Raw genomic sequence first — 14,934 nt, forward strand, 5'->3', positions numbered from 1 at the left:
TTACCTGTTTGCACAGTTTAATTTTCTGTGACTTCAATTATAAAACTAGTTAATACACTCTCGTTAGTTGGACGTTACGTTATAGAAAAAATAAAAGTAAACATTGACTTGAAAGTTGAAACTTTCATTACACCTTGTCACTTTAAAAAAAAAATCCACATTTTTATTATTTTATAAAAATTATTTGATCACTACAATTAAAATTAATATATTTATGAAGAAAATAAATTATTTTAATAAAATTACAATAATTTTGATTCTGAATATAAGAAAAAAATATTCATATTTATTGGTTGTTCTAAAAAATAAATAAACCTTAACTAAATTTATCCATTTAATGTTATCATCTATAAAATATTCCTTCATTATATATAGATTGTACTTTTAGTGATGTTTTTATTTTTAATATTAAGTTCCAAAAAGGAGATAGTTTAGGAAACTAAGTAAATTTTTTAAAATGAAATTAGTGTAATTAAATGATACTTCAGATGATTTTTAATTGTCGATATTTTAGTAAAATTGTTTCTATGTCAATTTCAAAGTTCAAGATAATATTAATTATTATTAGATACAAATAATTAATTTATTAAACCCAAAATTGAATTGTTCGAGTAACACCTTAATTTAATCCTTGACAAAAATAACCCTTAATTAAACTCTATATACCTCTTCACTGAATCAAATTAATTTAAGATAAAGTCTTATAACATTGGTTTAAAATTAAATAAATAAAAATAAAATAAAATAACTGTAATCATTATTAAAAGAAAGTACTCTCTCAATTTTTTTCATTGTTTATGCACAAAAATTAAGACAATGATTAATATTTTAGTTTTTTAAAGTATTTATTCTATATTTTCTTGTTATACCCTTTAAGTAGTTAGAGAAGAAATAAATACATTAAAAAATAAATAAATACATTGTTCAATAAACATACATTAATTATCAAAAATAAAAAATTAATAAATTATTAATTTTAAAAAAATGATAATAAAAAAAAATAACAAAATACTGGTAAAACGACTATGAAAAAAAAACGGAAGGAGAACCATTTTGAGCTTAATAATTAGTCTCGTAATTACGCAAAATATCTGGCCAAAGAAAATAGGCCCCTCTTACATGCAGTAATTGATTTTGGTACTCAATTAATTCAGCATCCCAGACTGTTAGGTATCGTTCCGGTAGAATTGAATTGTCATTTTCACTATAGGTGCAGTGCAATGCAATTTATGTAGCCCCTTACGTTATCAGAATACATCAAATATTAATGGCAAGACCAAGGGCAGTGGAATATTATAGTCTTGCTTCATCGGTAATCTGGACCACACGTGAAGCAAATTTTGATGGGTTGCAAGTGCACAGAGTGTCACTCTTCATTGCATGTGCTTTCATTATGCAGATGTACTTTTACAGCAGAGCTTACCAACTGCAGTTTAACTTGCTTGTTAATAAGCAACCCATTTCTATTCAATGGCTAAAACTACATAGAATTGCCTATTTTATTTACAGATTGCCAAGGGCCAAATCATCCATTTTGAAATTTCAAGATGGCTTCACAGTCTAACTGGGGCTGAAGAAACAATAAATTGAGCAATTCAATGATTCATACATTATGACAACCAAAATGATATCATCTTCCAACTCATAATATTAATATATAATTTTAAAAAAACCGAATTTTTCTTACAAAGTATTGGCTCCAACCTCTGACATAGCTACAATTAGAACTTCCACATTTTATCATCCCTTATAAGCATGAAAGAGGATGTAAGAACTCCACAAAATTAAGCTGTGCAGAGGAATTAGATAGAACCAGCTTCAGCAAAATCTGCAAATTTGTTTTCTTTTAATGAATAATTGATTGTTGGGCAGTCAACTGTTTTATCCCTTCTTGCTGAACAATAGATATATAAAAGAATATGTTCTCAAAACCAGAATAAATTCACCGGTTTTGAAGTCCTTCAATTGCCTTTTTCCACTGCCATGCTCTTTGCTTTGCATCCTCAAACGACATTACCTTTTTAGGCTGCATCATTACATTATTTAATAAGTATGAAGCTTGGAACAACACCAAAGTATAATAGAACTAAGACGTAGAATTTATATATGAAGGCGGAAAATCACTATATAAAATATGGCATGAAAAGACTTTAAGCGAAAGTCATGTCATGCTGTTTGCCAAGGTGTTATGTACTTAAATATTTCAACTATTACCACGGCCAACTTGGAATATGAATTTGAATTCTCACACGTACTGTTTTCCATATTTATAAGTAGTGACAATTGTATAACATAAGCCGGTGAAGAACAGAAAGCTTACTGTGCAAATCTTGAAATTTGATGGAGTAGTCACTTGGATGCTTAAATCATTTGGATTATCAGACCATATTATATTTCCCTTCACAATTAACTTTGACGGGTCCACATAGATCAACTTTGGTTTGTTGGTGAGGATGAGCTGCACCTTCTTGCTTGTTAGTTTTTGTAATTTCTTCACCATAGAGATCATAAGAACAGATTCCCCAGGATCCAAAAATTGTTGCCTGTAAGATGAGCATAAATTTTGTATTATTGACAAGCCAGGTAAACATATGGACTTAAGGCACTGTGCCTTTTTTGTATTTTTTAAAAATAATCTTTTCAATCTCCCGTCATTTTTTTCTTCTGAATGCAAACAAATTTCTATCTTCTATGAGATGCAAATTTTTTTTAATCAAACACCAACAGGGAGAGGATATTAGGAACATATGAACGAATATCCATATAAATTAATATTACATTATCGAATGAGACCTCAACATGGCTGTTATTTTTTCTTCTTCTTTAGGATGAGCAAAGCAACTGAATATTAAAACTAACAGTTTTTTTCCCACTTATGTATTCCAAAAAGATATATAAATCCATAGTTATTCTTTAATGTGAAAGGCTGTAAAGCATGAAAAACATAAAATAAAGGATAGCATACATCATTTGGTAAAATATTGAAATGCTAGCTTCAAAAAAAAATCTCTTTTGGACACATTTGAAAGTTTTCTTTAATTTGAAAATTATACTAAAATGATCTACAATTCTACATAAAATCATTACTTTTGAAGTGAACACACCATACCAATTTCCCATCACTAGAATATGATTCGGTGCAAAAAAACACACTAACCAAAAAAGGAAGGTTCATATATATATATATATACCATTTTGAATCGAAGGAATCAATTGAAGCTAGCCTAGTTATGTGACCAGTTCCTTCAGAAGATGATGCGGCACCATCAGGTTGTCTAGCCAAAGAAGCAGAACCATCTCCAATGTGAGAGGGACTCCATGATGAGTCATGAACATCATCACCAGCAGGCGACTGAGTCTACAAGTGAAAATTATATAAGTTAGAAATTTATGTTCATCAACAAGCAAAGAGGACAACAAATGAAGGTTCCTTTTCTTATTCTCCATAAATAACAATTCAAAGAGCAGAGCAATGGAAGTCATACACAAGGTTCTAGAGCAAGTTTTGGAGGAATCTGTGCCCTCAAGTTATCCCAGTCAACCCCCTTGAAAAAAGGGTGCATCTTCAAAATAGCATAACCATCAGGTCCTGCACCTGGTCTCCTGCTGGGGTCCAAATCCTGCATCATAATCGCATTGCTATTTAAAATTAAAACTTCCAAAATTAATAACCCACAGCATGCTAAAAAAGTTGTGATATATACCATCAAATGAAGAATTTTAGTATTACCACTAATGTAATATATTTTTCATGTTTATCTATTATAATGCATTATATCATATCTTGATAAGTTTGATTGATACAAAGTTATGTACTTTAAAAAACATGATGTCTTTTCAATTTTCATGCATGATATTCATCTGCAGAAAAAAAACTGGTCTGTTTAATATATTTACATAATCCCTATATAATCCTATGGATGCTTTTGACTTGCTAAAAGCTGAAGGACTGGACAGCAATAGAATACTTGTTTTATGTTGACTTTAAAATTGGTTATGGGACAGAAAAAAGCAAAAGATGACACACACAACAGCTTGGTGACAATTCTTGTCCCAGGATAACCACTCAAAAGTCAAAAAATACCCATCAATTTGGACAAAACTGCCAGCAAGCCCAATTGGGCTTGTACCCAGCCCAGCCCCCCACTCCACCCCCAAAAACTCTGTTGTACATCAACTACCATAATATGAAGAAAAGAAAAGTAGTGTTAATTGAGGCTCAGGTTCTTAAACAAAGTTGTTCTACTTGCATTCTCCACATGTCCTTCAATGTGCATCAAATGCACCCTATGTCTGTTATCTAATAGTTTACAACTATACCTTCTCACTTTCTGTTATTATACAATACTTGTTGCAAAGGGCACATCATGACCGAATGTGATCGATCACCCCACCCCCTCCCAAGCAGCCCTACACTTTCTAAACGGCTAGATTTCCAAGGTATGGGAAGTACAATGGAATAAATGAAAATGAATAAAAAACTATGAAAAACTTCTAAGCTTGACAACAAATAGAAATGAATGGGTACTGGTTAGAGGAATGGAATTTTGACCATTGTTACTCCCAAATCAACTGAAAAAATAAAAAATGCAAAATTCACCCAGTCTCATAACACTGTCCTTCAAGAAGGCCAGAAATGAAACACCTTAATCCTGGAAATTACACTCCTTCAAGAATAGCTAATTAATCTACAAAAATAGAAAGGGGTAATTTTTTAAAAGATTATCAATATATAAAAATTATATAGAACATAAATTATGCTGATATTTCCATGTGCACGGTCATATAATACTAACCAACAGGCGGTCAACAAGGTCTCTTGCTTCATCAGAAAAGTAATCTGGAAATCTAAGTTCTCTTGCTATAATTCTTTGAAAAATAAGCCATTCACTTGCGTCTTTAAAAGGGGAAGTTCCAGAAAGCATTTGGTATAATGTGCAGCCAAGTGCCCAAAGGTCATTTCTGTTGTGATATATTGAGCGAAGAAAAACAAAAAAACAAAAGAAAAGTTATTGTATCCAATGGTATGAAACAAGAGCAATAATGAAACTGAGTGCATGAGCAAACTTAACATTTGAATTGTCAAAAATAATCCTTGATTTTTGGGAAGAAAAAAAAAATACATACTGAAATGAAAAATCAGCATACATGGAAAACTGGCAAAGAAATAATATTTTTCTTCGATAAAAGTGATTCAAAAGAGAGCTATACATTATGGAATGGAGGCCTAAGAAATAATATCATCATAACATATAATTCATCTATATTACTTGATAATTTATTCCCTACCCAAAAGTTGCTGGAGAGGAATTAAGAACCTCTGGAGGGACATAAGCAGCTGTTCCCACAAAAGTGCAGGCTTTGTCATCTACAAATTTTTTAAAAAATAAATATAAATATAAATATAATAAAAAATAAAACTTGTAAAAAGCAGTTTCCACATTAATCCTATTTTACCTGATGCTGCATTTGGAAGGACAGTGATTTGGCTATCCTGCATAGGCTTCACACTCCCAAAATCGGCTATTTTAATATGTCCTTCAGCTGTAAGTAATAAATTCTCTGGCTGCAGTTGAAGAAATTTAATATCCACACGGCAATATATGGCAATGGTGCAGTATAATCATGCCAAAGAACTACCTTAATATCGCGATGTATCACTCCCAAATTGTGTATGTATTCAAGAGCATCTACAACTTCAGCTGCATAGAATCGTGCCTCGTCCTCTGATAGACGACCTTTCTGCACATAGAAATCAGAAAGCTTGCTAGTAGATATCATGCAGTAACAAGCACGCAGAAATATATGCTTACAAATTAAAAACTTCCATATTCCAAAAAGTACTGAATGTACAAATAATTTCTTAAGAGAGTCCCCTGACACAGCTGATGAATGAAGATAAAGAATATAACAGTACAAAAGTAATTTTGTTTGGAGGCAAGGAGGTCATTGGTTATTAATTGAGTGGATATGGGAAATTAGTGTTTGATACCTACAAAATATTTTCCATAGATGAAGTACTATTTCAGCAATGCAATCTTTTTGCAAATATTTGTTCTAGTAAGTATAATGGATTTGAATTTTGGAACCAAATGTTCTAATATGATTTATCATATAATCTATCACATTTCAATATTTTAATATGATCTGATTTATCATATAATCTATTACATATCAATATTTTAATGTGTTTGTATGGATTAGCTTATTTTGCATTAAGAAAATCTTATAATCAAAATGCAGCAAACAAAGCTCTTGGCCAAAGCTTTTTTCAAGTTAAAATTATGCATTGAGATTATATTTAGGGGTTTGACGAGATATTATTTCCCCATTTCCTTATTTTCATGTATTTTCTTGTTTCCCTAACTATGATCCCCTAAACTTTAGGAATTGATCTGGCCCTCATGTATATAAATAAATGTATCAATCATGCAGTAATACAGTACAAGAAATTATTTTTCCCATCTCAAGCTGGCACCAAAGCTTTCTAGTCGGTCCTTTCTCAGTCCAAATAAGGCTTGGATTGCTTAGGGGGTACAGGCCCTTAATCATTCTATATTCTTTAGACATTCACCTTTGATTGAACTTATTTATTATGCAGTGTATGTAGACCCAAATGTGATGCTTCTATCTAATCAAGGAGAGCCATATCTTGACTCAGGTAGATATAGGAGATTAGAGGGAAAATTAAATTATCTCAACAGACTTGACCAAATATATCTTCTCCTATTAATGTTGTAAGCAATCCCTTAATTCTCCTTCTGAAAGTCATAGGCAGGCAATAGTTTGGATCATTTGATACATTAAAAGGTCACTCAGAAAGGGACTTGTTTACACTTTACACTAATAGAGAACACACACTAACATCATTAAGTACTCAAATGCAAATAGGGCATGTGATAAAAGTGATATGCAATCCACTTTAGGTTATTGTGTTTTCATGGGTGGTAACTGGTAACCTTATCTCATGGAATATAAGGAAGCTAAGTGTTGTTGCAAGATCAAGTACAAATGTAGAATACTGAGCCATGGTATATTTACCAAGCTAGATGTAGCAAAGTGGGATTGCATATATATTTACCAGGCTAGAAGCATATGATATATATGCTCCAACTTGAGGGGGAGTGTTGAGATTATATTCAGGGATTTGATGAGATATTATTTTCTTGTTTCCTTATTTTCTTATTTTCATTTAGTTTCCTTGTTTCCCTAATCATGATAATATGATCTCTATATTTCAGAGATTGATTCGACCCTTATGTATATAAATAAGTGTATCAATCATTAAGTAATACACTAGAAGAAATTATTCTTCCCATCTCAAGTTTATGCAAAACCAAACATATGCTTAATGTATTACTTACCTTGTTATCAAAGAGGAAAGGAATTTGTTATTAACTAGTGTGACAGTTCTATTCTTTATTGGCTTTGGTGAATCTCTAAAAGTTCTACAAAACTGTAACATAAATTGATTTCAATAATTTCCCGGGTGGAGACTATAAGAATGAAGACAAGAGCCCAGAATGCAAAATTCTCGAATGTAGTCAATGTTTTAGATGTTTAAAACTACACACTTTATAAAGAATGAAGATATTAAACACAAAAAAGGGAATGACAATTCAAAGAGAAAATAAATGATAAAAGATTGAAATCAAATTTCAAGTATTCTCTAAAGAGAGAATAAATGCACCCAGTGAAACAATACTATTAAGGGGAAGAGGGGTTGACCATAGCACGACACTGCATGGGTATAATCTTCAATCTAAAGGTATGCCATCTCGTATTCCTAGCATTAACTATGGTTCATTTTTATGTTTGAAGGAATCTTGTATTAAAAAGATTTAGTATGGGGATTAGTCGATTCGGTAAAATGGAGTGAAAACTGAAAAGTAGGTTTATTTTGGCAAAATCTAAAATTAAATATTTCAAAAAAAACTTCAAGAGGTTGAGTGTAAATACTTCATTTTAAAATGATCACTTATGTGTATCCAAAGAATTGATCATAAAGACAACATTAAGTTATCCTGAATCTTAGAAAACCCGGTGTTAAAAGAAATTCTGGTGTAGTTTATAATTTCCACTCTTTGGAATATTATAAGGAGCCTAAATTTCATGTTTTTTTTAACATTTATACTAGGACTACACCTGGGTTCTGCTGGACTAACACCTTCAGCACACGTTATGTAAGATTTTTCTGAACATATTACTTATACCCCAGCACATGGAGCATATGCCTTGAAGTTTTATGTTAGCTTACCCTGGTTATTTGATCAAAAAGTTCTCCACCTTCACAGGATTCAAGTGCCATGTCTTCACCGATGTAAAAGGAACAGAGGAAAAGGAGATAAAGTCAAAATAATATATAAAGCAACTTGGCAAACAAGGGGAGCAAAAGGAAGTGTTAGAAGATATTAGAGAAGAGTAAGACACAGCAAAAGCGAGTGTAAGGATAAAATAAACCAGGCAATACTTACACAGAGAAAATGAGTCTTGAAATGTGAAATATAACCGCACAATGCCTGGATGATCCAATTGATCTAGTACAATGCGTTCCAATTTTACATAAGCTGTTTTGTTCTCTTTGGTAATAAATTTTTTGTCCATGATCTTCAATGCATACACAGTTCCTGTGTCCTTCTTCTTTGCCCTCACAACCTTTAAGCATAATAAGAAAGATATTTGGTGATAATTTACAAGAGAAAATAAACCCACTCAAACAACTGTTTACCGTATAAGATATAACAGACAACAAATATGTCCCAAAGTGGTACAAATTATACGATACATTTCCTTTAATTAACAGAATTTTTTGTGCACAACCAACCAAAACAGTTGAATAAAGAAACCAAATCATAGACGGAGCAAGAGACAGACAGTGTGCAAGTGAGGGAGCTAGACAGGCAGAAGCAAAGGCCATATGTGATATATAAAAGTAGAGACAGAGAAACCAAAAAAAAAAAATGTTTTCTGTGAGATGTCACAAACTCATATTTGATATCAACACAGTTTAAATAAGTAAACACTACTAATGGCAAGCCACAAGCAGGATAAAATTCCCCATAAAAGAAGTAAGGCATCACAATAATACACTCAAAAGGCGAATATAATGCTGATTTTATGCACTAGTCAGTCCACGTCAGTTCCGGCTGGGTAAACCGCACATAATCAATAAAGCCAATCATTTATTCAGTTTGCTTCATTTCTACAGACTAGACTATAAATTTGTTTTACTTCCAGCTCTGTAACTCAATTAATTCTCATTAATTAATTCAAAGATAATCTTGAGGACTCATTTGTTTTGAGGAAAAAAAATGGCTTAATTTCCAAATCTGAATCTTTTAATATAATTCACAATACCATAAGAGCTAACAGCAAACAATACATAACTCATAGAATGTAGGATGTTTTCCTGTTGTGTAAATTGAACGGAGCATCTTCAGAGAGAACGGGAAGAGGTGGAGGTACAAGCAGTCTTTATAACAGTTTTAGCAACCATTCATGACAGAGCATCAAAGAAGAATCCCCCTAGCATATCAAAATTCCCAAATGAAGATACCAAACGATGTTTCACTTCATACAACAATATATAGCAAACAAGTATGACAATATTGCCTAATGATGTCCAACGCATTAATGATTATCCAACTTGCAACCAACAACCAACATGTATTATGTAACAGAACTACAATGCCAACATCATTAACAGGATCCATGTATTATCAAAACACTGCACACAGCCACACACAGAGACAACATCAACCCACAAAACAAAAGCAACAAAAGTATATATGTGAGACCTTAGAATAAGAGCCAACACCATAGATCTTGCCCAATTCAAAGTCCTGAATGGTGTAATTCTCCTGGGGAGCCCTAAAAGCAAAGCTTTTGGATCTCTGGACATTCCCAGCATTTCCATTGGAAGAGGAGGAATTCCCCTGAATCTTGAGCTTGGAATCAAAATCCTTCTCCATTTCCAACATTGCTCGGTCGCCAACAATAGCAAGAAGGGAGCTACACTCTACATTCCCATGGTGACTTTCTCTCTCTAGAAAAGCACTTTCTCTCTCTAGAGGCCTGGGGGGGCGAGCCCGGAACGGTCAAAGAGGGGCGAAGGCGAGGGTACCCTTTTGAGGGAAAAGGAAAAGGGCGAAGGGAATTGCGCGAATGAATGGGAAAGGTGGGAGCTTTGGGGGAGATTGGGAATTGAAATTGGAAACCCTAGAGAGAAGGAGAAGGAATGGGAGTGATGATGGAGATCATTCATTTCATTTTATCATGCCTTCTTTCTCTCTCTCTTTGTGGCTATTATGGCTAAATCAGGAACAAGGCAAACACCTGTCATGGGAAGGGAAGGAGGTGTTAGCATAAATAATGCATATGATTACAAGCTTTTGTGAAATTTCATGCTTTTCTGTCACTGTCCTGTTTCCAATAGATAGAATAGAATAGTCCAATGCCAATGGATTGGATTCAATGCTTTGACCGTTTTGACTGCAAATCTCACATTTCATTGCTTCTCTTTCTTTACCCAAAACATACATACTCTACAACAAAAAATAAACAAACATTGCTGCCTTTTCATTTAGCACATATTCTCCACTTTTTTTTTTTTTTATGACAACTAAAATCAAATTGCTTGCTTTTTTTATAATTAAAAATTACAATAATCACTTCGAAATTTAAATTTAAATTTTTGTATATGTTGATAATTTTATCATTAAGATGATTCTAATAATTCATTAAAGTTTGTTTGTTGTTTTGTTTTTATAAGAATTGACTTAAAATATGTTTTTATTAATTATTTTTAGCAAGAAATAACTTTATTTAATGTATTTCTCTCCATTTAATAAATAGGTAATGTAAGACTTTCATTAATATCGAGAATAATTTTAAAAAAAGTAAAAAAATTTAAGATAAAATTAATGACATAATTAATGTATAAATTAATTAAAAAAATTTACACCTAAATTAATTAAAAAGTTAGATAAATGCATATTTGACGATTATATTTTTTTCTCTCAGTTTCTACTCGATCAAACGAGAAAAATAAATTATATTTTTTTCTTTATATTTTCTTTCATATTAAACAACTAAAAAATCATTTCTCTTTCTTTTCATTTTTTATTCTTTTATTTTAGTTACTTTAACTTTTTTTAACCAAAAAAAGTGTATTTAAAAAGGAGAAAAAAAAATCCATAAACTTGGTACTTTAAGATTTTGAGTTAAGATGAAATGTAAAATTTATCGATGTAGTTTGCTCATGACCTATTAGTATAGCTATTTTTTGTGTTTAACATATTTCGTATTTCCAATAATTGGTATCAAAATCAATGATTCAATCAAGTGATCGATTCAGACGAGTATTAGATAATGAAATTAGTGGTGGATTCATATTTGGAGGTCCCTAGTGTCAAAAATCTCAAACTTATTGATGGTAATGATTAAGTTTTATTGGCAATACCATCTAATACTTATGAATGGAAAAATACTTCTACTTACAGGGGGGACATACCATGTGAAAAAGATTCACATTCAAAGATGAGATTATTGTTGTGTATAAGTGTGAATGTATTGATGTAATTCTTTGTGATGTTTAACTCTCTCATGTTTCCAACAAATTATTACACATTCTAAAAAAATAAACTAGTTATCACCACAAACTAATTATTGCACTTGTATAAAAAAATATTTTAACCCATATATGTTGAATTCAAATGTATGCCATAAGTAAGATGTAACATTGTAAATCATTGATTTTATTATATTGTATGTTGTTGTGATTTATTATTTAATAGTTGATAAATCATAGGACTTTAGAAATTCTTAGGAGTTCCCAGTTGTTAAGAATTGTTTTGAGTAGAGGTCAGAAGTCTGACCTGTTAAGAAAAGGTATATAAGATATTTTTTAAGAAATGAACTTTATAAGTTAATTTTCTTAAAAAGGTTAGAGAGAAGCTCTGGAACTAGAGAGATTTTCTTACCTTTTTTGAGTCCATAAAGAACATAAAACCCTTCACTATAGAATGTTGAGTAGTTGGTCGTGATTCAAGCCCGTAGAGTTGAGAATCCAAAACGTTAGAGAAGTAGAATGGAATTATCGGGGTCTCGTTCTTTTCTTTTCTTCCTCTTTTTGGGTTGATTCGGAGGTAATAAGAGATGCTAGAACTTAGCTCTTTGATGATTTATGATGCTGTATGTTTTTTGAGTTTCACATAATTGTAGCTGTGTTGCTTGAATTTTGAGGTTGGGGTTCCATGATTCTTGTAGCATGTTGAAGTGAAATTGATGATTTTAGTTAATTATTGGTTGCATGTTGTGTTTTTTGTTGGAAATGAGATGATTATGTTGTGTAGTCATAGAATATGGCATTGCATGTTAGATTTTTCTCGAGTTTTAAGTGTAAAGAGCCAAATTCATGATTCTATCAATAGATTATAATAAAATTAAGGAGAAAATAAACATTAAATCCGTAAATTTTGTATCTCAATTTAGTGTTATATAAGAAGAAACAATAAGTATTATTTTAATTTTTAATATGATATTAATTTTTTAATTTATATTTCTAATATATTTTTATAATATTGTTATTGTGTTGCATTATTTTTTAAAAAATCAACTTAATAAATTTTTTATTCTCTTTTATTTACATACGATGATATTATTAATAGTAATTTTTTATCCTGCATGTGTAAGAAATTTTAGAACTGAAATTTATTATTGAACAAAGCACAGTATCATAAACTATGTATTATTGTGTTGATGAGTCTTGTACATACTACATAGTATGATTTAGATGAAAAAAAGAGGAAAGATTAAAATATGTTTCTTTCTCTTTTTTGGCAAGACGTACAAAAGGAAAGAAAGAAGAAAAATAAAAGTGTGGTCTGACATGAATATTCAGTGGTAGATATTTATTATCAATTTATCATCATCATTTATATTTTTTTATTAGATTATTTATAACCGTTCAACTAATTTATATCTATAATTAGCCTGTTTCATTATTAAAAATATAACAAAAAAAAAACTCTTCATTATTTTTTTAAGTTGTTTTTTATATCCTTTCTCTATAATGTTATTATATTAAAGTTTATAATTTTACGTTAATTTTCATAACAAATTTTATTTTTTTATTCTTTCTTTTCCTTTTTTAAGAAAAGGAGGGGAGGACTTATAAGATTTTAAAGACAATTATTCTCATTATTTATACATTTTTTATTTAATATAATTGTTTGATTTTATATACATATTTTTTTATTATTTCACACAACCAAACATCTTTATAATCATCTTGTTTTTAATTCATTTTCTTTCCTTCCAACAATATTACAATGATATTATAAATAAACTAAAATCCTTAACTTATGATCGGAAGTTTTCCTTAAAGTATGGGAGGTGAACTTAATATTCATAGAATTGATTTTTATGATATTAAAGTAACATTTATATAATATAAGTCATGTTATATAAGTGCATATTAGACTCTGTTTATTATTAATTTTGAGATATACTATATTTATAAAATAAAATAAAAATGATAATAGAGATTTTGTTAGTTTTGTTATGGATCACAATGGGGATATTTTTGTGTCCAAGTGACAATTTTAAATTATATGCTTTACATTAAATAAAAAGAATGCAGTACATTTACGTTATGAAAGACCACAAAAATTGCAATACTTTATTATAAAATATCTTTCATAATTATTTTTATATAAGAATGAGCATACTTATTACTCGTTGTATTCCTTATACGCAACATCTTATTTGTTCACATCGTGATAAAAAAAAAAATCAATATAAGGAATCAGGAAATAATGTTCATGAGGTCTCCAAATTAGAGAAAACTAAACAAATTTCTTTAAATTTTGTGCTACACTCACCCCTCTTTCAGGGAATTTATAACACGATCCTATGCTAACATTATCCAGACCTATTCCTTTTATAATCTCTTGTTAACTAATATTTAACATCACATCTTAATATATGAAATTAACACAATAAATTACTTGAAATTAGAAAAATTATTTAATAAAAACAATATTTTTATAAAATTAAAAAAAGCAATGCCGCGTGAAAATACATAAAAAATTAAAAAAATAAAAATAAACACCATGGTAACTTTACATTAATTTCCTACACTTCTATCACTTTTGGAAAGGAGTTTCTTTTCCTATTTTTTTTATTTCTCTCTTTCATATAAAATAAAGACATCCTTTTAGAATGGAGTTTCTTTTCCTATTTTTTTCCTTCTCTCTTTCAAATAAAATAAAGACATCATTTTAGAGAAGCATATACATGGTGAAAATGTGAAATACAAGATTCTACATGAAATTGTAGGGGAGTTATATGCTTATAAAGTAGGAGTGGTAAAACGAGTCAGTACGATCTGTTTAAATTTGTCTCGTTGTTAGTCCGTAAAAAATGATTAGATCGGGTTGGCTCACCAAATGAAAACGAGTTAGATGTCTTGTCTCGCCTTGCCTTAGGGTGGATCGGCCTATTTAATAAAAGTTTGCATATTTATTTTGAGTAACTCTTCTAATATTTCTTTCTTAATATCTAAATGACCCACATAAATTAGTATGTTTGTATAATAAAATAAATATCAAATTATAACAATTTTGGTTTGATTTTCTATTAGGGATGACAAATATACTTGTACCCATAGGTAATACCCGAACCCGTCCTGACTTTAACAGGGAATACCTTGTTTGACCGGGTACGGGTACGGGGGTAAAACCCGATATATTAAATCGGGTACGGGTATGTACTTACTCGCCCCGTACCCATACCCGTCCCCGTACCCGCCCTCGTTCCTATTCTAAATTTAATACTCACTTTCAATTTAATTATGTTAAAAAAATTTAATATTTTATTATGTATGATTATTTATTATAATATGAGATAGAGAAATAACCTAATTATAATTAT

The 14,934-nt window shown here is 30.5% G+C and overlaps 1 protein-coding gene across 1 annotated transcript; it reads right to left on the reverse strand.

The window, feature by feature from the left end:
- Positions 1-1,565: 1,565 nt before the first annotated feature.
- On the reverse strand, positions 1,566-10,403 carry LOC109804760 (3-phosphoinositide-dependent protein kinase 2). Its single transcript, XM_020366600.3, has 11 exons — positions 9,798-10,403; positions 8,475-8,655; positions 8,258-8,310; positions 5,641-5,742; positions 5,458-5,566; positions 5,290-5,368; positions 4,797-4,962; positions 3,486-3,620; positions 3,192-3,358; positions 2,321-2,543; positions 1,566-2,026 (listed from the first exon to the last, which is right to left on the reverse strand). The coding sequence occupies exons 1-11, from the start codon at positions 9,978-9,980 to the stop codon at positions 1,943-1,945; spliced, it is 1,482 nt and encodes a 493-aa protein (XP_020222189.1). The 5' UTR covers positions 9,981-10,403; the 3' UTR covers positions 1,566-1,942.
- Between the last annotated feature and the right edge of the window lie 4,531 nt (positions 10,404-14,934).

Source organism: Cajanus cajan, chromosome 7 (assembly GCF_000230855.2).
Source record: "Cajanus cajan strain Asha chromosome 7, NIPB_CcT2T_4, whole genome shotgun sequence".
Lineage (NCBI taxonomy): Eukaryota > Viridiplantae > Streptophyta > Magnoliopsida > Fabales > Fabaceae > Cajanus > Cajanus cajan.

Bases quoted from the DNA above. Each gene is read 5' to 3' on its own strand.
- LOC109804760 (XM_020366600.3), bottom strand. From the start codon at position 9,980: ATGTTGGAAATGGAGAAGGATTTTGATTCCAAGCTCAAGATTCAGGGG. The intron at 4,963-5,289 runs GTAGGGAATAAA...ATATCACAACAG, and splicing joins TCCTCTCCAGCAACTTTTGG to AAATGACCTTTGGGCACTTG. The intron at 2,027-2,320 runs GTAAGCTTTCTG...GTAATGATGCAG, and splicing joins CAAATTTCAAGATTTGCACA to CCTAAAAAGGTAATGTCGTT.